The sequence below is a fragment of the Choloepus didactylus genome, chromosome 27 (assembly GCF_015220235.1).
Source record: "Choloepus didactylus isolate mChoDid1 chromosome 27, mChoDid1.pri, whole genome shotgun sequence".
Classification (NCBI taxonomy): Eukaryota; Metazoa; Chordata; class Mammalia; order Pilosa; family Megalonychidae; genus Choloepus; species Choloepus didactylus.
The window spans coordinates 4,364,149-4,391,481 of record NC_051333.1 but is presented as its reverse complement, the minus strand read 5'-3'; the positions used below and the strand labels follow the sequence as shown (position 1 = coordinate 4,391,481).

At 45.0% G+C, this 27,333-nt stretch overlaps 1 protein-coding gene across 2 annotated transcripts in view; it reads right to left on the bottom strand.

Annotated features, from left to right (window-relative positions):
* NLRP12 (NLR family pyrin domain containing 12) overlaps positions 1–27,333 on the bottom strand; it is a 32,871-nt gene that overhangs the window by 1,534 nt on the left and 4,004 nt on the right. The window contains exons 2-9 of one of the 2 annotated variants that reach the window (XM_037819775.1): positions 26,190–26,270; positions 19,706–21,398; positions 15,665–15,835; positions 11,361–11,531; positions 9,225–9,395; positions 6,341–6,511; positions 4,244–4,414; positions 733–903 (exon numbers count right to left, since the gene is read on the bottom strand). In XM_037819775.1, coding sequence (XP_037675703.1) covers positions 733–903; positions 4,244–4,414; positions 6,341–6,511; positions 9,225–9,395; positions 11,361–11,531; positions 15,665–15,835; positions 19,706–21,398; positions 26,190–26,270 — 2,800 coding nt within the window. The remainder of the gene's footprint in view (positions 1–732; positions 904–4,243; positions 4,415–6,340; positions 6,512–9,224; positions 9,396–11,360; positions 11,532–15,664; positions 15,836–19,705; positions 21,399–26,189; positions 26,271–27,333) is intronic. The other variant, XM_037819776.1, reaches the window with a different exon arrangement.

Sequence of the window (27,333 nt, the reverse complement as noted above, 5' to 3'; positions counted from 1 at the left end):
AGGAAGATAGCACCCTTCTCATTTCCACGGCAGTTTATCTTTAGGGGTCTGGCTCCAATTCCAACTCAGTTTATCAAATTATCAAAGGCCCCTTCTACCATTAGGTGAATTTATTCTGAACTATGCAAATGTTGCCAAAGTTTTACATGTAAAGTGCTGTATCTGCTTTGCTGTATATTGGTTTGATTTCATTCTATTCTTGTACGCTGGAAGATTGCCTGTGATTTATCACATCCAGATTTCATGCTTATTCAGTAAAATTGTTTTGTTTACTAGTTTTCTGGGTTGGGAAATTTTCTTCCACCGTTTAAACTAAGATTAATTTTGAGTGTCCTATGCTAGCTTATTTAATTTGTAATAACCTGTAAGGAAGGCATAATTTTTCTCATTTTGCTGATAAATGATGGATTTAAGAGTTTGACTCTAGACAGGACATTCCAGATTCTCAGTGAAGCACATGGCTTCCTGTTTGGCAAATTAGGAGACAGACTCATTTACCCAAGGTCATGGAGTCAATAGATGGTATAGGTGTCTCCAAGGTATTTATTTTAAATTCCCAGGAGGTAAGGCAAGGCCTGATGTGTATTCCACACATACGCCAACAAGAATGGTTGAAAATGAGATGTTGAGGCTCATTTCTGTCCATACAAGTTTGGAGTCAATTATTTCACCACCGCCACCCCTTTGCCCAACTCCCCACTCCATCCAGAACCAGGAGCGGAGCCATCTCACCAGAGGACTCGAAGTTTGCAGCCAGGATGACTGAGCCTCTTGCACAGCAGCCGGACACCTGTGTCCTGCAAGGCATTGTGGGTCAGGTAGAGCTCCATCAGGGTCTGGTTGGCTTCCAGGGTGGACGAAAGATCCTCACAAGCTTTGGCAGTGAGGCCACAGCTATCCAGCCTGTTGAAAGAAACAAGTGTGTGACGCAACATTGGGAGCTAGTTCAAGTCTCATCGGAACTGTTGACATTTTCAGGGTGGCAATTTAAGGGGAAGCCAAGTATTCTAAAACTACTCCCGAATAAAATGGTGGTGGGCAGAATTTAAGAAAGGCCTTTCATTTCCCATTTTAACCACATTCAAGTATACAATTCAGTCCATACTGCCATTGGCAAGGTTAAATCATCACCCCAAACAAACTTGCCATTGAGCTTTAATTCTACACTCCCCAACACCACCCTTGGTGCCTTTTAATTGTACCCCAAAATTTCATGGGAACTCCAGTCTCAGACCATTTGGTCTGGTTGGGTTAACTTACTTCTCCACTCTAGGGCTGGACATGAGACCCAGGCCCATGTCTATTGGTGCATCCCATTTTCCCAACTTCCCTGACTGGTTCAGATTGGGCTCCAAATGCCAGGGAATTGAAACCATTTTTTCCCAAGTGCTTTTTTCTTTCAGGGCTTGAAACTGGAAGGAAGTATTGTACAACTGTGTATTACCCCCAAGCAGGTTTTAGCCTGCCTGGTAACACAGGCCATATAGCAACAGGTAGAGAAGATAAATGGGAATTGTGGGAACCCATATGGCTAGATCCAGCCATACCTGAAACCAGCCTTTTCTGTTACCCAAGTAAACCAAGGTACAGGATCTAAATTTTCTAAATGGTACAACTCTACAGTCGATTTGTTCAAGCACCACAATTGCATGGAACTTTGAATAGGAAGTGAGATATGGTAGGTTAGTATAGGCTGGAGTGAAATAGTGACACATCCCAGAGTAATTTGGGCAGATAATAAAAAACATATTTACAGCCTCCCCCTCCCCAGCCCCGAGGTTCTGGGGGAAGGTGCGGATGTGTTGGACATCCTCACATGGACTGGTGTTGATGTTGTCACAAACATTGGGACTGGCAGTTTGATGTGCTGAGCCCTCGAGCATGGGACTTGCCCTTATGAAGCTCATTATCACAAAGGAGAGTCTAAACTTGCATGTAATGGTACCTAAGAGTCTCCCCCTGAGTACCTCTTTGTTACTCAGATGTGGCCCTCTCTTTCTCTCTGAGCCATCTCGACAGGTGAACTCGCTGCCCTCCCCCCTACGTGGGACCCGACTCCCAGGGGTGTAAATCTCCCTGGCAATGCAGAATATGACTCCCGGGGATGAATGTGGACCTGGCATCGTGGGACTGAGAGTATCTTCTTGACCAAAAGGGGGATGCAAAATGAGATGAAATAGTTTCAGTGGCTGAGAGATTTCAAATGGAGTCGAGAGGTCACTCTGGTGGACATTCTTATGCACTATATAGATAACACGTCTCAGGTTTTAATGTATTGGAATAGCTAGAAGTAAATACCTGAAACTACCAAACTCCAACCCAGCAGTCTGGACTCCTGAAGACAATTATATAATAATGTAGATTACAAGGGGTGACCGTGTGATTGTGAAGACCTTGTGGATCACACCCCCTTTATCTAGTGTATGGATGAGTAGAAAAATGGGGATAAAAACTAAAGGACAAATGGGGTGGGATGGGGGGATGATTTGGGTGTTCTTTTTTCACTTTTATTTTTTATTTTTGTTCTGGTTCTTTCTGATGTAAGAAAAATGTTCAGAAACAGATTGTGGTGATGAGCGCATAACTATGTTATCATACTGTGGACAGTGGATTGTATACCATGGATGATTGTATGGTGTGTGAATGTATTTCAATAAGACTGAATTTAATAAAAAAAAAAAAAAGAAAACACCATGAATCAAACTGCCACCACCTCTGATAGCAGGCCATCTGATTCTGATTTCTATTCTGTCTTAACAGTGTGTTTCTTTCCCATATTCACTGCTGCTACATTAAAAAAGAATAGGTACACTTATTGAAGATGACAGCTGAGGGGCTTGCTAACAGCTTTGTTTATCATTTATTTCTCATTACAATCTTGGAATAAAACTCGTATCATAGCTGGAGCTTTAAATCAAAATATTTTATCTTGGTTTGAGTGAGGCCCCAAGGAAATAGAGGTCAGTTTCCAAATTAGGGTGCAAAATAACAATCAGGCAGAAAAAAAATCTGGCAGGATGATGCAGCCACTCACATCATGGATGCTAAATGGTCAGAAATAAAGAATTATGGTGAGAGCTGGGGAGGAAATGGCTTCATTACAGTTAAGCCAGGTTGTTCTACACCAGGAAGCTGTAGGGGGTGGGGTACCTCCCCTGGAGTCACTGTGACAGCCTGGGAACCGTCACACCCCTCCATGCCCATACCCTAGCCACAAGGTTCTTTCCATCCGCTGGTTCAGCACCTGCTAGGCGCTAACCACAAAACCCTGCACCCAATCAGAAGTGAAACTAACTCAGCTGACATCATGATCCTGTTTTCCCCTTTACCTTATGCAACGATAACCAACCCCAACCAGCCCTAAGAGCATGCACAATTAAATAAAACCTTGACCTGGAGTCGCCTTAGCTCATCATAGTAAATTCACCTCTGGGAGGATTTAGATGCTACTTTCTGAGCATGTGATGCATGGAGAAGCGTGTTTTAGCATGACGAAGCTACACCTGCACAAGTAAAGCACCCTCTCAGCCAGCCCCTGAACCACATCACCCTAACCCCACCAGAAAAGCCAATATTATGCTGCTACGCTTGTGACTCAGGGAGACAGATCTGCAGCAAGTTCTCCTGTCTCCCATGAGGCTGCCTTTGCAGGATAAACTTTTCTCAAAATCTTGGTGACACTCGATTGACTCAGTGGGAGGACTCGCCCCATCCATAACAGCGCTCGGATGTGGCCACATGGGGGGTACCGACAGCCACAAGGGGTCCTCCAGCACCATTTAAGGAGAGATGCTGCCCCAGAGGAGCAAGAGACCCAGAAATGGAAGAGGATGAGGAAGCGGATGATGCCTTATCTCATTACAAGCCTCTGGGCTTAAGTGCCAGGCTGGTATCGGGAGAAGGGGAGGATGGAAGTGGTCATTCATAGTTGAATGGAATTTAAACTGGACTAGGTTGCATTTTTATTACTTTGAAGTTACTGAAAAAGCTATGGATCTGCCCAAGTAAACATTCAAGAGGTTTGGGGAGATTTTACAGAATGTATATAGGCAACGATCAAAGGAAAAATTAAGCCGTTTGTTTGCATTCCCACAGAATGGGTTGCAGAGTATTGTCTGCCCATCTTTATCCTCTCTCCCTCTAGTTTGCACAGTGCTGGAGGAATAATCTTTGAATGGAACAAATAGAGCAAGAAAACCCTCCCACCCCAATGACCACCAGCCTTGACACCCCAGCCACTGACCACAGTTTCTGGAGTCTGCAGGTGGGGTGGTGCAGACCCTCGCACAGCAGCTGCAGGCCCCTGTCTCCCAGGTCGTTGAAACTCAGGTCCAGCTCCCAGAGGTGTCGGTTGGCCTGGAGCACAGCGGAGAGACCCTCACAGGCGGCAGAGCCGAGCCTGCAGATGCCCAACCTGGAGAGACAAGATGCCCAGAGGAGAGCTTGAGTCATGCCTTCTGCAAAAGCACCTCCTGGGAGGGTCCATGTGCCCGGCTCTGTGCTGGGTGCTGAAAAACCACAATGGTCAGACTCAGTAGCTACCCTTGAGAGGGGAAAAAAGGGAAAAGAAGAGAGCAGGTAGATGGGAAGTTAGAAGAAAGGTACAATTGGAGAAATGGAGAAGGGAAGGAAGCAACTCAGGAAAATGGTATGAAAGAAGGATAAAATTTTCGATGTATTGGGCATTTGGTACATGCTCAACCTCACTAACTAGGAGAAAAATTCAATTTAGAAACATTTTAAACATACCAGAGTTTCAAACCAGAGTTTTCATAGAAAGTTGAACAACGATAAAAGGTATAGGGGAACAGGAGCTTTCTTAAATTGCTGATGGGAGTGTAAACTACTGCAGTATCTTTCTTGAGAGCAATTTGGAATTAATTTGAGATATTTGGAATTATTTTGAAATTCAGTCTGACCCTTAGGGGGATGCCCCAGAGGATCTTATAAGGATTTCAGAAGGACACGTGGAGAAGAATATTCATCACAACAGTGTAGAGTTGGGAATGGCTGAAATGTCTCAATAGGGAGATGGATAAATTACTTTGGTATATGCAAATGATGGGCTATAGATTGGCTAAAAGGAATGGGTAAGATTGGCTTATACCAATAGGAACTGATCTCAAAATTACAAAAGTGAGTGAAAAAAAGAGGATGGTGAGATGTATTGTTTATGTAAAATAAAGCCATGAGTGTCTACAGACGGGTATTTGGATTTGGGGAGAGCAATGGAGCAGAGGAAAATTAAGCAGTCAGGGTCCCATCAGGCTCGTGATATTGTACCCATCAAGGGCTATGAACATTCTAATTACACTTCTCTGCCATCCAGAAAGAAAATGTCCCAAAGAAGCAGCATGGTGAGGGAGAAGTCTGTGAAGAAATGGGGCACAGGTTTATTCTAGATTCTAATTATCAGAATATAAGAAAAGCTATAGAAGCCACACTACAGCTCAAGGTGTCAAAAAAAGATATACAGGGGCTGTGGGGGGTGGGGGTGGGAATGGGGACGAATTGCATAATGGGTACAGAAGGTGTTTGGGATGATGATGAAGTTTTGGTAATGGATGGTGGTGATGGTGGTACAATATTGAGAATGAAATTGATAACACTGTAACATATATACTCAAGTGGTTAAAATGGGAAATTTTGTGTTGTATTTGTTACCACAATGTACATTTTTTTAATTAAAAAAAGTGAATGGCGCTAGTTAAATGATGATGCTATTGAAGGGAAAGACTAGTGCCTCGCCTCTGGAAGATAAAATGAAAAAGGTTTCTCAAATTTGATAGCCTCCCCCCCCCTCCAAACACACACACATACAAAAATGTCCCTTTCCCTATTACAAAGGGCTCATTTTTTTCATGTGTTCAGTCATCTGTTAATTTAAAAATATATGTATTTTTAGGCATTTCAGAGCCAGGTCATATACTAGTCACTGGAATAGAGTTGACTTAGCTCCTGCACTCCCTTTGGAATGTCACACATGCACCACAAATTTTGATAAGTAATATCAAGGAGAAAGAAATACAAGGTTATCTAGGACCATAAAACTAGGAACATAGACTTTATCTAGGATTTAGGGAAGACATCCATGGAGAAGTGGCATTTGTTCTGAGTTCTAAAAGATGAACCTGGAGCAAAAAGGAGACAGCAGGGGGAAAGGCATGGTGATAAGAAATATCTGCCTGTGCAAAGGCCCTGTGGCAGAAAAACCTTTGAAAGGGGATGATGGGGTAGAATTCAGGAGAAGGAAGTGGGGAGCATGGCCCCAGTGGGCCCAGAGAGAAAGGCAAAATTATGGCTCTGAGCCCATTCTGATGGTGGACAAAGCACGGCTCACCGGAGGGTCTGGAGTCTGCACTTAGGATGCCTGAGGCCCTCGCACAGCAGCTGCACCCCGCGGTCTCCCAGCTCATTCAGGCTCAGGTCCAGCTCTGTCAGGCTCTGGTTCACACCCAGAGTGGAAGCCAGGTCCTCACAGGCACCTGCTGTGAGGTGGCAAATCTTCAACCTGCACAAAACCCGAGTGAAGGAGTTTCACGGTGTTTTCTATATTATGCTGATTTTATAGCCCCACCCCCACCTCAATCTTAAAGGCAATGCATTATATTGGTAGAAAATCAGGAAAATACGCAGAAATATTTCTATAGCTGTTATGTGTGACTCCTCAGCCTCCAGTAGACCCCACTCCATAAATTAGTAGAAATGTGTCTGGGGGAGTTCACCTCAACTCAAAGGGTGAACAGATTGGTATGACAATGAACCCACCCTTGGTTTATAAAGGGATCCATGACTAAATTCTGGTCAGTGAGATGCAAAGAGAAGTTTTGGAAATCCTCTGAGTAAGAGATGGGGTGTGCTGGTTTGTATATTTATGTCCCCCAGAAAAAGCCATATTCTTTAATACATTCTTGTGGGGGCAGATGTTAGTGTGGATTGGGTTGGAACCTATTGGTTCAGTGTCGATGTGAGTAGGTGATAACTCTCATTGGATAATTTCCCTGGAGGTGGGGCCCCGCCCATTCAGCACGGGCCTTGTTTAGTTTACTGGAGAACTATATAAGCTCAGACAGAAGGAGCTTCCAGCGAGCTGTAGCTGAGACAGACATTTTGAAAACAGCAGTTGGAAGCTGATGCAGACACTTTGGAGAACACCATTTTGAGACACAATCTGGGGGCAAGCAGATGCCAGCCACGGGCTTTCCCAACTAAGAGAGGTTTTCCAAATGCCAATGGCCTTTCTCCAGTGAAGGTGCCCTTTGGTGATGGACACTTTATGGCCTTCAGACTGTAACTGTGTAACCAAATAAACCCCCTTTATAAAAGCCAATCCATTTCTGGTGTTTTGCATTCTGGCAGCATTAGCAAACTAGAACATGGGGCATGGGGAGCCAGGCTCATCGCTCTCAGCGCCATCTTGGAGTTACAAATGAAAGGAACCTGAGGACAGAGCTAGAGCCTCTGAGCCATGATTCGTAACCACTCCCACCCCATCCAGTGCTCACCCACTTTCCAAAGCAGCAACCTTCCTGACTAGGTTGCAAAAGTTTCCATTTCTCTTTTTCTGATCTCCGGAATCCCCACCTACACACCTCATAGATAAGTTCTTGTTTTTAACAGCTTCAGCCAGACCAGTCTTGATTGGCTTTAGCCACAAAGACAGGTGCACATACAAAGAAGGTCAATCTCGGAAAAAAACTTTGTCTACTTATAGCAGTAAAAATAACACTCACTGAATGTAACTCAGATGCCTTGTTTTGCTGATGCTAAGTTTCGAAACTGCACCTTTAACCAGACAATAACAAGACAACTCATGACTGGCCCATTTGTATCCCCTCCTCTTGTTTTGCATCCCCAAAGTCAGATGCCCTTGCACATAGCTCCTTACTGATTAACATGAGTCAGCCCAGAACTAAACACCCCAAATTCTTAAACTCTCTTGCTGAATGAAGGCAGTTCTAATCAAGGTTAGCACAGCGGACACGTGCAGTAACTGAAGTATGTGATCACTCTACACATACTCAGCCTTTAGACTCTCTGACCTTGTCATCTCAGACCCCCTTGCTCAGTATCCAAAGCCTGTCTGCCTTTGTTTGAACTCGATAAGATGCTGAAGTTCCTTCAGTTTAGGTAGACAGATTTGAGGAAACTGCCCTCCTGTGTTTGCAAGGATGGCCTTCGCTAAATAAACTTTTTCTCTTCTCAAAACTTTTTCTGGAGTCTACTGATTGCACATCAGGCAAGGAGTCACTTTTGAGACACAACAAGGACACTGGAGGACAAAGAATCTCTCTTGAAGCCTTCCTTATCTCTTATTGTAGGGTTAGCATTTTAATTGTAACTGAAACTGTAAGCAAGCTGTGGATTTAAGTTTTAGTCTCACAGAGAAGCAAAATGTAGGATGTGCTTGCAGACATGGATAGACACCAATTAAGCTATATATTCATCACTATTGTTTGTGTTCTCTCATCTATCGCCCCAGAACTGGGGGCACCATGCACCATGTATCTTGAAGAATGTAATCCTAAAGGATGTCAGAAACAACTGAGATAAGAAACTAATGAGGTTCTCCAGATCCCTGCTAAATGTTTCATGTTACCCAAGATGATTTACTTTCTTTGTAACGTGTATAAAAGCCACAAGAAAAATCACTATGGGGAGGCAGATTTGAGAATTTCCCCCGTCCTCCGCTGGCATAAACTGTTATTTTGTTTCTTTTTTTCTTTTTTTTCCCCCCCGCCGGCATAAATTAAAGCCTCCTTTTCCTCCTCAGCCGTGTTCAGTGTGTCTGTGCATTAAGCCACACCGAGGAAGGGACCCAGATTTGGCAGGGGCAGGGGTGTGTGTGTGTCTCATCTTCATTATTTCCATTTGCTTGAGCCTATAAAATTCATTATTGTTTTAGCCAATTTAGGGTTAGGTTTCTATTATAAGCATCTTAACTGTTCCAAGGATAAAGCCAAACACTTAACCATCACCCATAAACTCACTATCCAGAAGTGACCTCCGTTGACATGTAGCCATCGTATCTTCTAAATACGTAAAGGGGAGGCACAAGCAAGTGGATTCAAATGTGCTTGAAGCCCATGTACCTCTGGACTTCTCAGTTCCATAAGCCAACAAATCCGCCTTGGGACGGGTTTCTGTCACTGGCAAGCACTGACGTGGACCCGTCTCTCCGTGCTAGGAGATGTGCCATCAAGGTGGCACCATGAAGAACTCACCACAAGGTGCGGAGCCTGCAGGCTGGATGCTGCAAGCCCTGACACAGCAGCCTCAGCCCCACGTCCCCCAGGGCGTTGCCGGTGAGGTCCATCTCCACCAGATGCCGGCTGCAGCTGAGCACAGAGGCCAGCTCCTGACAAGCCCCAGGATCCAGCTGACACTTCCTCAACCTCGGGAGGAAAGAGACGTTGGAGAGGGAGCCAGGTTACTCTTTCATATGCTGATAGCTCTTCCCATGGCCCACTGAACCATCCAACATGAGCCCATACATGTCGCCAAAGCTACAAGATGAACAAGACTTAGTCATTTCCAGCTCAAGGAGCTTCCTGCTCTCCAGACAAGCAGGTAAGTGGTTACAGGTCAGTGTGGGTAGTACCACAAGGTAGTTAGTGCAGAGCCTGAATAGTAAAAGTGGGGAGACCAACAACCAGCGTTTGAATCCTTCTCCATCATCCACTAACTGTAAAATCTCATGCAATTTTTTTTACTTTTTTTATAACACAAATACAATTAAAAGTTTCCCATTTTAACCACTTCCAAGTGTACAATTCTGTGGTATTCATTATATTCAAAATATTGTGCTACCATCACTAGTATCTATTACCCCAAGTTTTTCATCACCTCAAACAGAAATTTTGTACCCGTTAAAGAATTACTTTTCCTTCTCCCTGCCCTGCCTCCACTTCAAACACACTCCACCCCACCTCTACCCCCACAGCCCCTGGTAACTCAGGCAAATTTTTATTAGGTCTCAGTTTTATGTTTCATGTGTTGCCATGCTTGTTCCCTTACCTATAAAATAAAGATAATAATAGTACTTACCTCATATGGTTGTTGTGAGGATTAAAATAATCTAGTAAGAGGAAAAGATATAGAAGGGGCTGGCACACAGAGAGAGTTCAGTAAATGTGAGCCACTGTTTATTATAACCATCACCATGGAGGGGCCATTTAACTCAGTCTTGGAAGACAGGTCCAGTTGGGAGAGGCTGTCGGGAAAAGTTTGAGCTGCTTCTTGTAGGCTAAGTAGGCACTCACCCAGAGGAATGGGATGAGGGCACCATTGTTGGAAACAGGAGCCACAAAACAGAATCTCATTGAGAGGGGAGCTCTGGATCCTGACTACCCAGGATGTGATGTGGTTTCTGGGTGGACATGCATCCCCATAGAGTAAGGAATTTGGCCTCCAAAAAGAGGTCTGACCTTTGTCCTGGCTCCTGGGGAGTAACCCCCTAAATCCTTGGAATTTCCCATGATCAAGTTGTCTTTGTTATTCACGTTAGGCTCCAGACCACACTTGATCATTTATGCTAAAGGAGATGACTCAGGATTGGGGACAATCATACCAGACAGACCAACCATGTGATTCCAGTGTTGGGGCTTTGAAGTCAAATCAGCCTTACCTCTGGGGAGGGGAGAGGGGTTAGGGATTGAGTTCAAACATGTGGGCACTGATTCAATCACCATGCTTATGTAGTAAAACCCCAACAAAAACTCCAGACACAGAAGGTCAGGTGACACATCAGTGTGGTGATGTGTCCTGATTCCGTGGGGAGAGGACATGGAAACTTAGCATGGGAGACCCCCCAGACCTGCCCTATGCGTCTTTTCTCATTTGTATCCTTTTTACCATAATAAAATTGTAATCATAAGTATAGGACTTTCCTGGGTGCTGTGAGTACTCTAGAAAATACTGAATGTGAGGGAGTGGTAGGAGACTCCCAATTTCTAGCCAGATGGTCAGACATGAGGGTGGCCTGGGAACCACAAAACCTGTGGCTGGTGTCTGAAGGGCAATCTTGTAGAGGATTGTGCTCTTAACCTGCGGTGTCTGACCTAACCCCAGGTAGTTAGAGACAGAATTGCACTGTAGTTGGTGGTGGAAGTCATAGCAGTCCCCAAGGAATCCTCCCCATGTGGAGATGGGTGTGGTCAGAGTATCCCCAAGAGAGACCCCCTAAAGTGTACAGAGTACAGGGCAGGGGTCTAAGGCCAGGGGGTCTAAGGGAATGCATAATTTAGAGACAGAGATTTGGGAATTAACAGCATTTGGATATACTTCAAGCCCCAGGAGACAATGAGCTTGCCTGGGGAGAACATGCAGATTAAGAATTTTTTCTCAGGATGGAGACTCACTGAATCATCTGCAGTCTGCATTTGGGATGTCGGAGCCCCTCACAAAGCAGTGCCATGCCTGGTAGCCCGAGATTGTTGCTACTTAGGTCCATCCTTATTAAATTCTTATTGGCTATCAGAGCTGCTGCAAGGTCTTGACAGGCAGAGCTGGAGACTCCACACCTCTTCAGCCTGATATGGAAAGGAGAAAAGAAAAAGCCAGGTCACTTCCTTTTGGGTGGTTTTGGGAATTCTGTTCCTTACCTTTTTTTCTCCTTCCCTCTTATGGAAGACACCTACTTTTTTCCTTTTTTTTTTTTTTTTTTTTTTTTTTGACATAAAAGAAAGTAGCTTAGTGGTTTCCAGAGGCTGGGAGGAGTGAGGCAGGGAGTGACTGCTAATGGGTATCTTTTTAGGGTGATGAAAATGTTCTGGAATTAGACAGCAGTGTTGGTTGCACAACCTTGTGAATATACTGAAAACCACTGAATTATACGTGTTAATGGGGTGAATTTTACAGTATGTGAATTATATCTCAATAAAAAATAATAGAAGCTCTGAGAATAATATACTGATATTTTTATTGCTTTGCAGTCAGTGAAATGCTCACACAGAGGTTTCCCTAAGGGAGGAATTCAAGGTTAGGAAAGAGGAGGTGCCATATCCCAAGCAGATCCCTGGATGCTCCCTGGGCACAATTGCTGGTAGGCACTGTCCCTTAAAAGCTCAGCACCAAAGAGATGGAAACAACCCAAATGACCTTCAACAGATGAGTGGATAAAGAAAATGTGGCATATACACATGATGGAATACTACACGGCAGTAAGAAGGAACAATCTCGTGAAACATATGACAACATGGATGAACCTTGAAGACATAATGCTGAGCGAAATAAGCCAGGCACAAAAAGAGAAATATTATATGCTACCACTAATGTGAACTTTGAAAAATGTAAAACAAATGGTTTATAATGTAGAATGTAGGGGAACTAGCAATAGAGAGCAACTAAGGAAGGGGGAACAATAATCCAAGAAGAACAGATAAGCTATTTAACGTTCTGGGGATGCCCAGGAATGACTATGGTCTGTTAATTTCTGATGGATATAGTAGGAGCAAGTTCACAGAAATGTTGCTATATTAGGTAACTTTCTTGGGGTAAAGTAGGAACAGGTTGGAAGTAAAGCAGTTATCTTAGGTTAGTTGTCTTTTTCTTACTCCCTTGTTATGGTCTCTTTGAAATGTTCTTTTATTGTATGTTTTTTTTTTTTTAATTTTTTTTCATACAGTTGATTTAAAAAAGAAAAACAAGGAAAAAAATATGTAGTGCCCCCTTGAGGAGCCTGTGGAGAATGCAGGGGTATTGGCCTACCCCACCTCGATGGTTGCTAACATGACCACAGACATAGGGGACTGGTGGTTGATGGGTTGAACCCTCTACCATAGGTTTTACCCTTGGGAAGATGGTTGCTGCAAAGGAGACTCTAGGCCTCCCTATAATTGTGCCTAAGAGCCTCCTCCCGAATGCCTCTTTGTTGCTCAGATGTGGTCCTCTCTCTCTAGCTAAGCCAACTTGAAAGGTGAAATCACTGCCCTCCCCCCTACATGGGATCAGACACCCAGGGGAGTGAATCTCCCCGGCAACGTGGAATATGACTCCCGGGGAGGAATGTAGACCTGGCATCGTGGGACGGAGAACATCTTCTTGACCAAAAGGGGGATGTGAAATGAAATGAAATAAGCTTCATTGGCAGAGAGATTCCAAAAGGAGCCGAGAGGTCACTCTGGTGGGCACTCTTACGCACACTTTAGACAACCCTTTTTAGGTTCTAAAGAATTTGGGTAGCTGGTGGTGGATACCTGAAACTATCAAACTACAACCCAGAACCCATGAATCTCGAAGACAATTGTATAAAAATGTAGCTTATGAGGGGTGACAATGGGATTGGGAAAGCCATAAGGACCACACTCCACTTTGTCTAGTTTATGGATGGATGAGTAGAAAAATAGGAGAAGGAAACAAACAGACAAAGGTACTCAGTGTTCTTTTTTACTTCAATTGCTCTTTTTCACTTTAATTATTATTCTTGTTATTTTTGTGTGTGTGCTAATGAAGGTGTCAGGGATTGATTTAGGTGATGAATGTACAACTATGTAATGGTACTGTGAACAATCGAATGTACGATTTGTTTTGTATGACTGCGTGGAATGTGAATATATCTCAATAAAATGAAGATTAAAAAAAAAAAAAAAAAAAAAGCTCAGCACCAGAGTGTGGAAGTTTCTTTACTCTTCTTCCCTTCAGGTTCCTGGAATGAAGACGTATTTTTTTTGTTGTTGTTTTATTTTCTGTGGCTTACTTCTGGAAAGCCAACTGGTCTTGGGTAGAATGTGAGATTTGGCCACCCCTGGGCAGAGGAGGCCCTTGGGTCTCTAGTCTTGACCTGCCGTATTAAAATAACTTTGAGTGGTAGTCTAGTGAAAATGAGATGTATGCAGGCTCTGGACTCAGATAGATCTGGAGTTGAAAAACAACTGTGCCACAGAGTAGTTATCGAACCTTGTTCAAATAACTTCACTTCCCTCCAAACTGCAGTAAAATGGGACTGATAGTTGTGATGGTTAAAGCTGGATGTACCCCAGAAAATATCATTTTCTTTTACTTCATTCCTGTGGGTATAGATCTATTGTAGGTGGGACCTTTTGGTTAGATTGCTTCTATTAAGATGTGGCCCATCTCATTCAAGGTGAGCCTTAATCCTCTTATTGGAGTCCTTTATAAGAGAATAAAAGGCAGAAAAAAAGCCCCAAGAAGCTGAGAGAGGAAGCCACTGATGTCACAAGCTGGAAGCAATGAAACCCAGGACAGAAGGACCAGCAGACACTGGCCATGTGCCTTGCTGTGTGACAGAGGAGTCCCAGATCACTGGCAACCTTTGGGGAGAAGGTATTTCCTTTGATGCCTTAATTTTGACATTTTTCATGGCCTCAGAACTGTAAACTTGTAAGTTAATAAATCCCCATTGTAAAAGCCAAGCCATTCTGGTATATCCCATTTTGTCAGCTTTAGCAAACCAAAACAAAATATTTACCCTATTGGTTGGTGAAAGACTTTGATGTCATGGTTAAAGTAAAGGACTTAGTATGGTAATCTGCCCACAGAGTGGAAGAGGCAGCAGCTACAGAGTAGTCTTAATGTTGTATGTCCAGTAACAGTACTGTGCTGGGGGTAACTGAATTTACAGCAGTGGTTGTCATGGAGGGAGGTAGGGTGGGGGGGTGCGGATTTGTTCCCCAGGAGACATTTAGCAATGTCTGGAGACAGTTTTGGTTGTCACAGCTGGGGAGGGGCCTACTGGCATCTAATGGGTAGAGGCCAGGGATGGCCCCCCAGATCTGGCTCAGAATGTTGGTAGCACCAAGGTTGAGAAGCCCTGTGTTCCTTGTTGAATTGTATCCCCCAAACTGATACGTTGAGATCCTGACCCCCAGTCCCATGAATGTGACCCGATTCGGAAACAGGATATTTGAGAATGTGGTTAGTCAAGATGAGGCCAAACTGGATTAGGGCAGATCTTAATTCAGTATGATCGGTGTCCTTGTAAACAGAGGAAGTTTGGACATGGTCAGTAAGAGGCAGAGATTCGGGAATGCCACCAGAGACCAAGCAACAGCATGGCCTGAGGGAAGCAAGGAACAGATTCTCACCTTAGAAAGAGGCAGGACCCTCCTAACACCTTGATTTTGGACTTCTGTTCTCCAGAATTGTGAGACAATATATTTCTGATGTTTAAGTCAACTAGCCTGCAGCACTTTGTTACAGAAGCCCTGGCAAACTAAGACAACTGGTTTAGAGCAACCGATTCCCAGTAAGCACACTCACAGATGTTCATCCACTTATTCTCTGACATTTATTAAACATATGGATAGATGGTAGATGAATGGATGGATGGATGGATGGATGGATGGGTGAATGGATGGATGGACAAATAGATGGATGAATAGATAGACAAAACGATATGGCAAATGTAGCAAAATGTTAAAAGTAATGGATATGGGTATCTGGATGAGTTCTCTGTATGGGTTTTGCATTATTTTTGCAAAATATTACACTCAAAATTTTAAAAAATTTAATCTGGTAATATGGTCAGATTGGAGGAGACTAGATTGGAGACAAAGAGACTGGCGAGGAGGAGATAGAAATAATGAAAGTGGGAGAGCAATACCTGAACTTTCCCCATAATCTCCATCCCAAGTCCTTTCTGTCTCAGTTCCGTGAGAGGAGATGGTGGGGGTCCACAGGAACTCAGAGACTGGCCTGGACTCACCTCAGGTTCTGAAGTTGGCAGTTGGGGTGTCCGAGCCCCTGACACAGCAGCTTCACCCCCCGGCTCCCCAGGGCGTTGCGGTACAAAGCCAGCTCTATTAGATGAGGATTGGCGTGCAGGGCAGCAGTGAGGTGTCTACTGTAGGTGTCGGGCAGAATGTTCCTCTCTGGTCTGAATGAAGGAAAGACAGGCCAAGTCTAGTTTTACTGGTAGCTTTGCAATTATTATGCTTAACACTTGTGTGCTACTTGATATTTTATGGAGCATTTTATCGTCCTTTATTTCAATTTATCTTCAGAATGACCCTGTGTTGCCTGCCCAAGGTCCCATATCTAGTAAGTTGTAGAAACCAGACTTATGCTTGGATCAGGGATGGAAAGTTGAGTTCATCTCACAGACACACTCTGATGGGTTGGCAGGTGCTGCTGTTGGAAAGAATGTTAAAAAATAATAAGAAAATAATACATTTAAAAATTAAAAGAAAATTAAAAATTTTAAAAAATTATTAAAAAATTAAAAAAAATACATTAAAAAAGAAAAGGATGTGTTGGAAAGAATGGAGACACCCCCTCCCCCCGCTGCATCAGGAAAGAATGTTGGATCCAATGAGTGAAGTTTGTCACAGGTGCGGGAGGAGGACAGAGCAGGATATGTGCTTGTTCTTATCTTTCCTGGTAGACCAGTGTTTCTCCGCTTTACTGTGCATAGGAATCACCTTGGAATCTTCTAAACATGCAGAATTGGAGTGAGGAGGTCCGGGTGGGACCCAGGTTTCCGGTTTTTGCAAGGTCTATATAGATGCAACCACAGCTGGTCTGGACTGGATGGGACACAGAAGGAACAAATTGAAGGAAAAATGTCTTCAGAGACAGAGCCAGGGAGACCAAGGTCTGGAGTCAAGAGGTCTCAGGCTGGGAGAGTGGAGTGGAAAGGATGAGTTTGCCCTGGAGGCAGAGCACGGGCCTTCCGCCTCGATGCTCAGGAAGAGTGCTGTCACCCCAGGCCCCAGAGAGGGTGGAGCACATTCCCCAGGGATTGGGGAGAGCCTGGCCGCCACCCCACTGTTTGGAGAGGGGAGAGCCTTTGGCCTGGAGAGGCAGAGTCCAGGTGGCACCCGATGTTTGAGGAGGGTGGGGCCAAAAAGGTGGTCTCCCCAATGCGTGGATTTGCTGGAGCACTCACCCCAGCGTTTGGAGAGAAAAGGGCTGCTACGTAAGCCTTTGGAAAGTGTGGGACTGCCTCTCTCTCAAGCCCCAAAAATAAAACTTCATTCGATAAATGACTCTCAGAATATGAAATCTAATGGAGTTTGCCCTGTGGATTTTAGGAACTGTTTTGGTCCCTTAAACCCTGTTTTCCTTACTGTTTCTCCTTATGGCAATGGGAATGTTTATCCTATGAGTGTCCCTCCTTTGTATATTGGCAGCAGATAACTTGCTCTAAGTTTCACAGGCCCACAGCCAGAGGGGAATTTTGCTTTAGAACAAGACCACACATGTGACTGATTTTGATAAGATCTTGTACTTAACTATTGTTACTGAAATGATTTAATTTTCTGTGATATTGTGATGGGATGAATGAATTTTGTATATGGAAAGATCATGTCATTTTAGGGTCCAGGGGGTGGGATGTGCCAGTTTGAATGTATTATGTCCACCAAAACTCCATGTTCTTTGATGCAATCTTGTGTGGGCAGACATATTAGTGTTGATTAGATTGGAATTCTTTGAGTATTTCTGTGGAGATGTGATCTGTGGAGATCAAACATTCTGTGGAAATGTTTGACTGGATGATTTCCATGGAGGTGTTACCCCACCCATTCAGGGTGTGTCTTGATTAAATCAGTGGAGCCATATAAAACAGGTGACAAACAGAAGGATCTCAGAGCTTCAGCCAAGAGTGAGCAACTAAGAGTGACATTTTGGAGGAGCTGCAGCTAAGAGAGGACAAAATGCCCCAAGAGCAACATTTTGGAGAATGCCTTTTGAGCAAGCGGACACCAGCCACGAGCCTTCCAAGCTAAGTTTTCCAGACACCAATGGCCACCCTTCAGTGAAAGTGCCCTCTCACCTTGGAAACTTTATGGCCTTAAGACTATAACTTTGTAACCATATAAACCCCCTTTATAGAAGCCAATCCATTTCTGGAGTTTTGCAAAACAGCAGCATTAGCAAACCAGAATATTAGAGCACATACATGGTCATGTTCTGGGTGATGATGAAACTAGTGACATCTAACATTCATTGAGTTCTTACCCATACCCAACACAGTGTTCTCCTAACAGGAAGGGATTAAACTTTCCTTTTCCAAACAAAGAAACTGAGTCTCAACAGGAGAGTGACTGGCCCAAGTTCATGCACCTAATGAGAGGCAGATTGGGGATTCCAACCCTAGTATATCTGATTCCAAAGCCTTCTTAACCCCCACACCATATTGTTTTTGCTAGCACAGTAATTTAAAGTCCTGGGCACATGGCCCTAAATAAAAGAATTTAGTATACATTTATGGCATCTGGTTCAGTGAGGATCCTGGTTACCAGAATTATGATTCCATTTGGGATACACAGTCAAAAAGAGCCAGGCAGAGTCTGGTGAATGGAAATGAGTCCCAAATTAGAGCAGGGCCAAAACCCAGACTACTGACACATCAACCCCGATCAGCCTGAATCCCCTGGGTCTTTGCACTTCCCTTTCTTTATATATGAAATAATTTCAAACTTATGGGACAGTTGCAAAAAGAATACAAAACCCATAAGAGACTCCAACACACTCCCCACCCAGATACCCAGATCCACTAATTCTTAGCATGCTGTCACATTTGCGGTTATCATTCTAACTACCCATCTATGTACCTATGTATGTATGTATCTACCTATTATCAATCTATCTAAACATCTCTGCATCTATTTATCTGTTTTCTAAGCCTTTGAGAGTATGTTGTATACAGTTTGCTCCTTGAACATTTCCCAAGAACAAAGTATATAACCACCTAAGTATAGTGATCAAGTTCAAGAAATTTAACATTGATATAAAACTTACATCTGTACTCCAATTTTTTCATGTGTTCCAATGATGTCCTTTGGGGTCTTTTCTCCTCCATTCTTAGATTCATTTGCATATGGCTTTCCCTCATCCTAGGATCCCAACTCCCTCCTCCACGTCCTCATGTCTGGCTCCACCTCTTCACTGAAGTCGGTAGCCGACATCGCTAAGCTGAGCAGGAGGGCCTGAGAATCAGCCCCGTCTCAGCAGCACTTCTTCACTACTGCATAACTACCCAGCCCCATCCTTGGGATGGAGCTCCATTCCCCATAACTAACAGCTGGGTGATGGTCCCTTGATTGGATGCCCTCCCTTCCTGGTCGTGCTGGGACTATCTCCCAAATAAGCCACATACATTCAAATTCCCATTTCCAAGATTACTTCTTGGGCAACCCAAGCCAAAACAAAGTCTCAGCTCAGATGTCACTTCTTCAGAGCCGTCCTCTGGCCATCCCTTCAGCGTGGCCTCTCCCCTCCAAGTCACTGTCTTTCACATTACTTGATTTATCTTCCTCATGGAAGTCATTTCTCCCTGAAACTTTTTTCATTTATTTGGTTGTTTGCTCATTAGCCTGTTCATTTTTTTACTATCTTTCTCCCTTCTCACTGGGATATTTGCAGCGGGAGGGACACTGGCTGCCTTATTCATTCTGTCTTCAGCCCTCAGGAGAGTGCCTGCACCATAAATATAAGGCACTGAGTAATATGTGGTTTGAATACATGTCCCCCGACATCAGCCCCAATTTAGTTCTAACATTGTGAAGTACAGGATTCTTGCTGTCACTGCTACTGACATTTTGGGCCAGATCATACTTTGTAATGAGGATGGGTCCTGTGTGTTGCAGGGTATTGAGCTACATCCTTGCCCCTAGAGCATCCCCTCCCCAACTGTGACAATGAAAAATGTCTCTAGATATGCCAAGAGTCTCCTGGGGGGAAAATCACCCCCCATTGAGAACTACCAGTTAAAACAGGAGAGTGAGCTCCAACAGGTACTTACATCGGTGCCAGTGGCTTCTGGGGCCCTGAAGTCCCTCTCACCCCATCTTCATCTGCACTGAAGGTGGCCCCATACAGGTGCAGCACCTGGACATTCCTGCAATTCTTCACACAAAACGAAGAGGCCATGTGCTCCATCTTGGTGGTGATGTTGCTGACCACGACCACTTGGAAGTGGCTCAGGGCCTGCTGGATGAACTCCTCCTCCTGGATCTCATACAAACAGCTGAAGAACTCCAAAGAGCCTTGCTGCAGGGTTGAACCCTCACTCTGGGCTTTGCTCTGGATCCACTTCAACAGTTCCATCTTGATGTGTGGCGAGACCTTCCAGAAAAGACTCTTCTCCAAGTAGCTTCGTGTCTCCTCATTCAGGAGTCCAAACAGGAAGTGGACCGTGAGTGCCAAGAAGCTCCTCTCGGACAATCCGTACTCAGCCAACAGCCTATTCACATTCCGCTCTGGGCCTGATCCACTATCCCTACCATCTAGGATATAGTACATGGCGGCAAAGAATTCCTGGAAACTCAAGTGGATGAAGCTGTAGAACTTTTCACAGTTGATGTCCTTCTGGAAGATGTTCATGTTGAGGAAGGCAGAGACATCTGCCCCATCGAGGCCGTGTCTCCGGAGGTCCTGCTCCTCAAACAGTATCTTCTGATTCCAGAGGCCATCCACTGCCAAGGAGCACAGCGCTCTCTGGTTGGGTGGGGGCAGGTGGGAGGGGGTCCCTGGCTTGGGTTGCATCAGACTCAGAAGGTAGAGCATGTACACAGCTGTAGTGGTCCTGGATGTCTGTCTCAAAAGCTCCCCATCCTCCAGCTGCTGCTTGAGACAGGTGCAAATGACCCAGCACACCATGGGGACAAAGCACATGGTGAAGAGAGGCTCATTGTCTCTCACGAAGTTGAAGACCTGGGCGGCCTGCTCCGCGTTGCGGAAATACTTGTAGAAATACTCCTTCCTCTCTGCCTCGGAGAAGCCCAGGATCTCAACATGCCGGGGGTGCTCCAGCAAGCGATGGAGTTTCTCCAAAGCTGTGGGCCGAGTGGTGATCAGTAAAGACAGCTCAGGAAGCAGCTTCTTCTGAATCAAGCTGCTCAGGAGAAGCTCTGTGGGCTGTTTCTCCTCCCAGCAGAGGCACCAAGGGCCCTGAGGGTCGTGGAAAGAGGGTTTGAGCTCATCAAAGCCGTCAATGATGAAAAGGAGGCGCTCAGGAACCCGGACGAGCTCCTGGGGCATGCTTAGGTCAGGCCAGCAGCTGAAGATGAGATCTCGCAGGCTGCGTTTGGTGCTCTGGTTCATCTCCCTGCAGTTGATGTAGAAGAGATAATCAAACCTGCCTTGGAAGAGCCTCCCTTCGGCCCAGTCCAGCATCAGCTTGTGGGCCAGCATGGACTTGCCCATCCCTGCTGCCCCTTGTAGGACCACAGTGCGAGGTGGCTCTGGCCGCTCCTCGTCTGGCTCGAAGAGGGTCTCCACCTGGATGGGGCTGGCCTGATACACCACGGTTCCTGTGTGCCCCCAGCCCATGGCCAGAAGCTTCTGCTGGGCCCGCTTAGAACTGGAGTGTGACTTCACCAGGACCAGCCTTGTGTACCGGTGGCTGATGTTGACATATTCTCCCAGGCGGGCATTGCGGTCTTCCATCAGCCGGAATTTCCTCCGCACGTAGTCCCGGTAGGTTTCCTGGGAACCTAGTGGAGAGGAATGAAGGATCAGTGAAAGACTCGTCAACGACCTTCAATGAAATCATTCATGACGTCAAACCATGGTCTAGTGTCTGTTTGTTCTGAAACACCCTTGGGACAGTTTTCTAGATGGAGCTTGAGAACCTTGGTACTTGGTGTGAAGATTTTTCCTTTTCCATGGGAAGCAGAGGCATTATCACTGATCTCCTTATGTACACAAAGGGTAGTGCAACGGATCGGATCGGCAACGTCATGTCACCAGGGAGCTGGTTAGAAACACAAAACCTCTCCTAGGCTCTACCCCAGACTTACTCAATCAGAAACTTCATTTCCAAAAATATAGCTGTGTTATTTGCATGCACATTAAAGTTTGGGGAGCTGTGCTTGAAAGTTTTCTGTGCCCCCTTTGAAAAAAGGTGGTGCACATCGTCATTGAAGGTGGAGAATTTATATGTTCTGTAAATTCTTCACTTAAAATCTCCTTGGGAAAACCTGCATGACATAGATGTCTGTGAATAAATTAAAACAGTGGTTCTCAAACAGGGGCGATGTGTCCCCCAGGGGACGTTTGGCAATGTCTGGAGATCTTTTCTGGTTGATAAAACTGGGGAATACTACTGGCATCTAGTGGCTGGAAGTCAAGGAGGCTGCTAAACAGTGGAGACATTTTCAGTTGTAGGGCCTGTGAGCCGCGGACAAAACCCATACGTCCATCCCATCACCGAGCGAGCCCCTCCCGCTCTGGGGCTCAGGCTGTTCCCGCCATGGAGGAAACCCAACTTTGGGAGAAAAATGAAGGGAGGGAGGATGATACCTGGGCATTTTTGATACTGTATTTTATAGGAAATAAAGAAGAAAAATGAACCTCTGTGACAAGCTGTCTCTTCATGTCCTGAAATTTCCAGCTGCCTACTGTGAAAAGAATCAAAATAGACTCTGGCCAAGGCAGGCTCTAAAGGACAATTATATACTGGGGCAAGTGTGAAAACCCTGGAAACTCAGCGAGGAACTTTATTTACACTATCCCCAACTGCTGGAGCAGCAAAGTTGAAATGTAAACAACAAATAGATTTTTAGTATAAGTACTTCCCAAATATTGCCAGGGATAAACTTACACCAAAAAAAAAAAAAAAAAGTTTGCTGGTTATCTGAGGTTCAAGTTTATCTGGATGTCTTGCATTTTTATTTGCTGTCCATCACAAACTTCTCCTGAACATAGTGTCAGTTCACTGCCAGTTTACCTAACTGATACCTTCTCCAGCTCTGAAATCAACTCACCTTGAGTTAATATCCAGTTGCCACTGCTGCCCACCTGCGTGACCTCAGACAAGTCACTCCACCTTACCCAGCCTGTTTTTCCATCTAGTAAATGGAGGGCAGCAAAAGTTCCTAATCCAGAGTACCCTAAGGATGAAATGGGAAGGTGCTTCGGAATCAGTAGCTGCTATTCTTTTCTCTAACGTTAGTAGTGTTATTCTAAGCCAGGGGTCAGCAAAGTTTCTGCAAAGGGTCAGATAGTAAATATCTTAGGCTTGCAGATCATATAATCTTAATTCTGTGGCTGTGTTGCTAAAGACACAAACAATACATAAATGAATGGGTGCAGCTGTGTCCCAATGAAATTTTATAAAAACAGGAATTGGACTGGGTTTGGTCTATGGGTTGTAGTCTGACTGCGTCTACTCTAAGCTCTGGCGTTCTTTCTATCATGGATAATATCTTACTTATTATAATAACTAAAATAACATCACTAAAATCATCCATTCATTCATTTGACAAATATATATTAAGCATCTACTACATATCATACACCAAACACTCTTCTCCGGACTGGGATATAGCAGTGAGCAAGACACAAAAAAACTCTCCCCTCGAGTAACCTACATTCTGGTTGCAGGCTCAGAAGAGAAATCAAATTAATTACGTAATGTAATCTAATCTGTTATGTCAAAATGATACATTATTATAACATATATATAACACATATAGCATAACAAAATTGTAATGATAGATTATGTGGCATGACACGATAAAATAAAATAAGTGATATAATGATAAATAATAAATATAATGATACAACCGGACACTTTTTCTCTACTCTGCTATACTCTATCCACTATATTATAAGCTAATGATAAGCACTAAGAAGAAAAATTAAGGAGGATGAGGAAACGAGAAGTGAAGGGATGCTGTTTTTACAAGGGCAGCCAAAGAGGCCACTCCGAGAAGGAGACACCCGAGTGAAGGGACAGGGAGAGCCAGGGGTCACCTGGATGAAGCAATGCAAAGTCCTGAGCAGAGAACGCCCGGTGCCTGAGGCACGGCCGGGGGTCCAGAGGGAGGCAGAGGATGGGGAAGGGGGTAGGAGATGAGATGGGAGGTGCAGGCGGGCTCAGATCACTCCGGGGTCTTTGCAGCCGCGGGAAAGAGGGATTTTGTGCTAAGCGCGATGGGAAGCAGTGGGAAATTTGCCAACGGAGGCGAGAGATGACCTGACATATTTTTAAGGGATCTCCCTGGGAGCTGAATGGAGACTAGAGCTCAGGGAGCAAGGGCGGGAGCAGAGAAGCCAACGAGGGGGCGAGCGCATCATAATAAGGACTCATGGTAATAACGCGCAGCAAAATACCCGGGAATGGGCGGGTTGCTCGGGCCCCGCACCCGCACCTTCTGAGCCCGGAGAAACGGGGGCGCCCCGGATTTGCACCTGCACCTGCGCTGGGCCTCCCGGAGCGAGCAGGTCCTACCTACCCGCAGGGGGTGAAGCCACGCGAGGCCTGGGGACTGTTGCTCCGTCCGGAAAAGGGGAAGTGACAACCTGCAGGAGCACGGCGGTCAGCAAGGCCACCTTGGCCCCTGTTCGTGGATCCCTAGGTTGAATGCCTCTGGAGACGAGATGCTCACTACCTTCTGCTGTGGGTTGAACTGCGTTCCCCGACAAGAGTTGTCCAAATCCTCACTCCAGTACCTGGGAACGGGGCCTCATTCGGAAATAGGGTCTTTGCAGATGTAAATAGTTAAGATGATGCCATATGGGGTTAGAGTGAGATCCAGATCCATTATGGCTGGTGTCCTTATAAGGACACAGAGAGAAGGCCGCCATGTGGAGACGGAGGCAGGGGTTGTTGAAGTTATGCTGCCACAAGCCAAGACACACCAGGGACTATCAGAACCGTGGAGAGGCAAGGAAGGATCCTGCCCCAGAAGCTTCCAAGAGAGCACGGCTTGCTGATGCCTGGCTTTTGGAATTCTGTCTTCTAGAACTGTGAGAGATTAAATTTCCGTTGTTTTAATGCAAGGTTGTATTACTTTGCAATGGCAGTCCTGGAAAATGAGTGTGTCTTCTAAGGAGGTTGTATTCGTTTTCTATTGCCACCCTAACAAATCACCGCAAAGTTAGTGGCTTAAAACAACACCCATTTTCCAGCTCTCGGTTCTGAAGGTTGGTAGCCCGGGGGGGCTCAGTGGGTTTCCCTGCTCTGGGCTGCACGAGGCTGAAGTCGAGGCGTCAGCTGCCTGGGCTCTTAGCTGTAGGTTCTGGGGTCAGTCTGCCTCCAAGTTGTTGAAAGAACCCCGTTCCTAGCGGGTCTAGGCCTGCGGCACCCGTGTCGTGCTGGCAGTTAGCTGGTAGTCATTCTCAGCGTCTAGAGGCCTCTGTCTGGTTCTAGCTCGGACATCTGAGAGCCAGCGAGGAAGCAGGGACCCGCCTCTTGCGTAGAATCTCTCTGCCCTCCCCTTCCACATCTCTCCTATTCCAGCTGGGAAAGGTTCTCTGCTTTTAAAGGTCTTGCATGGTTACATTGGGCCCATACAGGTAACCCAGGATAATTTCCCTATTTTTATGGCATCTGTAGTCTCTTTTGCCACAGAACATAACATACTCACGGGGTGCAGGGTTGAAATCATATATATGTGGTTTGCATTATATTTTTATTGCACAGTACTGCTTTGGAGCTTCACAAGTCACATATGCAGTTTCATCTGATGCTTCCTGCCTCCTGGGAAGGAATACCCAGAGAAGGTATATTTTACAGGTTGGGGAAACTGAGTCCCAGTGAGGGCAATGACTTGCCTAAGAGCACACATTAAATGTGTGGTGGGGCAGGGATTAGGATCCATACATTGGACTCTGGAGCCAATGCGTTTATGCTGCCCGCAATAGAGCATCCAGAAGAATTTGCGTTGTTGACAGTGTTTCGTCCCTGCCAGCAGTCCTGATTCTGGGTGAGTGTTGGGTATTGATGTCTTGATTCCAGTGAACGTTGCCCCTTCACAAGTCCCAGGGGATGCACAGGGGATGAATTATGGTTTTCTAACCAGTCATGGGTAATCTCGTTCCCCTTTGCCAGTGGCTATTCTGGGACTGGACTTTAGACCCAGTCCTGGCCAGTGAGTTATATGGGTACAACAGCTATGGGGAAGGAGGCTTATTGAAAGGTTTATTATCCCCCCTGGATAAAATGACAGTTTCTTGAGGAAGAAAGTCTTTTCCCTCTCTTTCTGTCCCTGCTTGTAATTCACTTGTGTGAGATGCTTTGGTGGCCATTTTGTAACCATGAGATGAGACGCCTTGGAACGAATGCCAACATGGAGACTGACAGAGTGGAAACAGAGGAAGGATGTGGGGCTTTGATGATATCATTAATTCACTACATTAATTCTGCAACCGTCCACCCCAGGACTTCTTCTTATATGTGAGTATTAGATAAATGACCTTTTTGCTTCATCTACTGTCAGTTAGGTATTCAATTACTTACAGCCTAATGCATTTTAATGGAGACAGGTGTCACGGCTCACCTTTCCTTGGAGTGCCAGAAGAGACTTCCAGAAGACATCCTGACTGCCTTCCCAGTGAGGACGGGCCACCAGGTGGGGCATCTGGAAGAGAAATTTGGGGAGTTCAGCTAGTGCCTATCTGGATAGCACTCAATAATATTAGCTAATATTACATCAAAATGCCCACATGATACCCCACTGTCCATCCACACCCAGGATGTTCTGTGGTCACTTCACATTCACTATGTTGAAAACTGAGTTCTTTATCTGTAGGACTTACCTGGGGAGGGTCCACGTAAGAGGAACTCAGGATGATGCCTGGGAAGACTAATTGAAGGTGATAGAAGTAAAAATGGTGATTACCTCTGGAAGGTTATTGATTTGCTAGAGGCCCCAGGGAACTTTCTGGGTTGCTGGAAATGTTCCACTTCTTAATAAGATTGGTGAGTGCATAGGTGTATACAGTATGTAAATTATTCATTGAGTTGTACAGTTAAGATTTGTGCACTTCCTTACTATGTGTATTTTTTACTTTGATTTTAAAAAAGCTTAAAAAGGCTAAAAACAATATCTATGTTTTGCCTTGGCTTGAGCAACTGGATGGAAGTTGGAACATGTATTAAGATGGGGAAGACGAAGGGAGGATCAGGCTAGATGAAACAGGGAGATCACCCGGAGTTCTTTGCCATGGTTCTCTGAGATGACTGGGAGACACGCAAGTGAAGACACTGCATAGGCAGAAGATAGACATGTCTGGGCTTCAGGACATGTAAATGTGGGTGTCATTACATATAGATAGTTGATAAATCTTCAATACTAGGAAGTATCATTCAGGGAGAGGGAAGTGAAGAGGGTCCAGAAGCAAGCCCTGCATGCTCTACATTGATAACCACATCTGGCCATTTCTATACTTTACCTACTTCTTAAATTGAACCCTTCCTCTCTGTTCTAGGGTCACTGCCTTGGTCCAGGACCTCACATCTTCATTCATTCATTCATTCATTCATTCATTCATTTGTAAATCATTTTTAAGGGCTACTACTGCACAAACTTTACTAGACATTGTGAATTCCGCAATAAGATATAGAGATGACATTACAGAAGTATGCTTGTTGTGAAGAACCCCACAGACCTGTGAGAGAGATATACAAGTAAACAGACAATG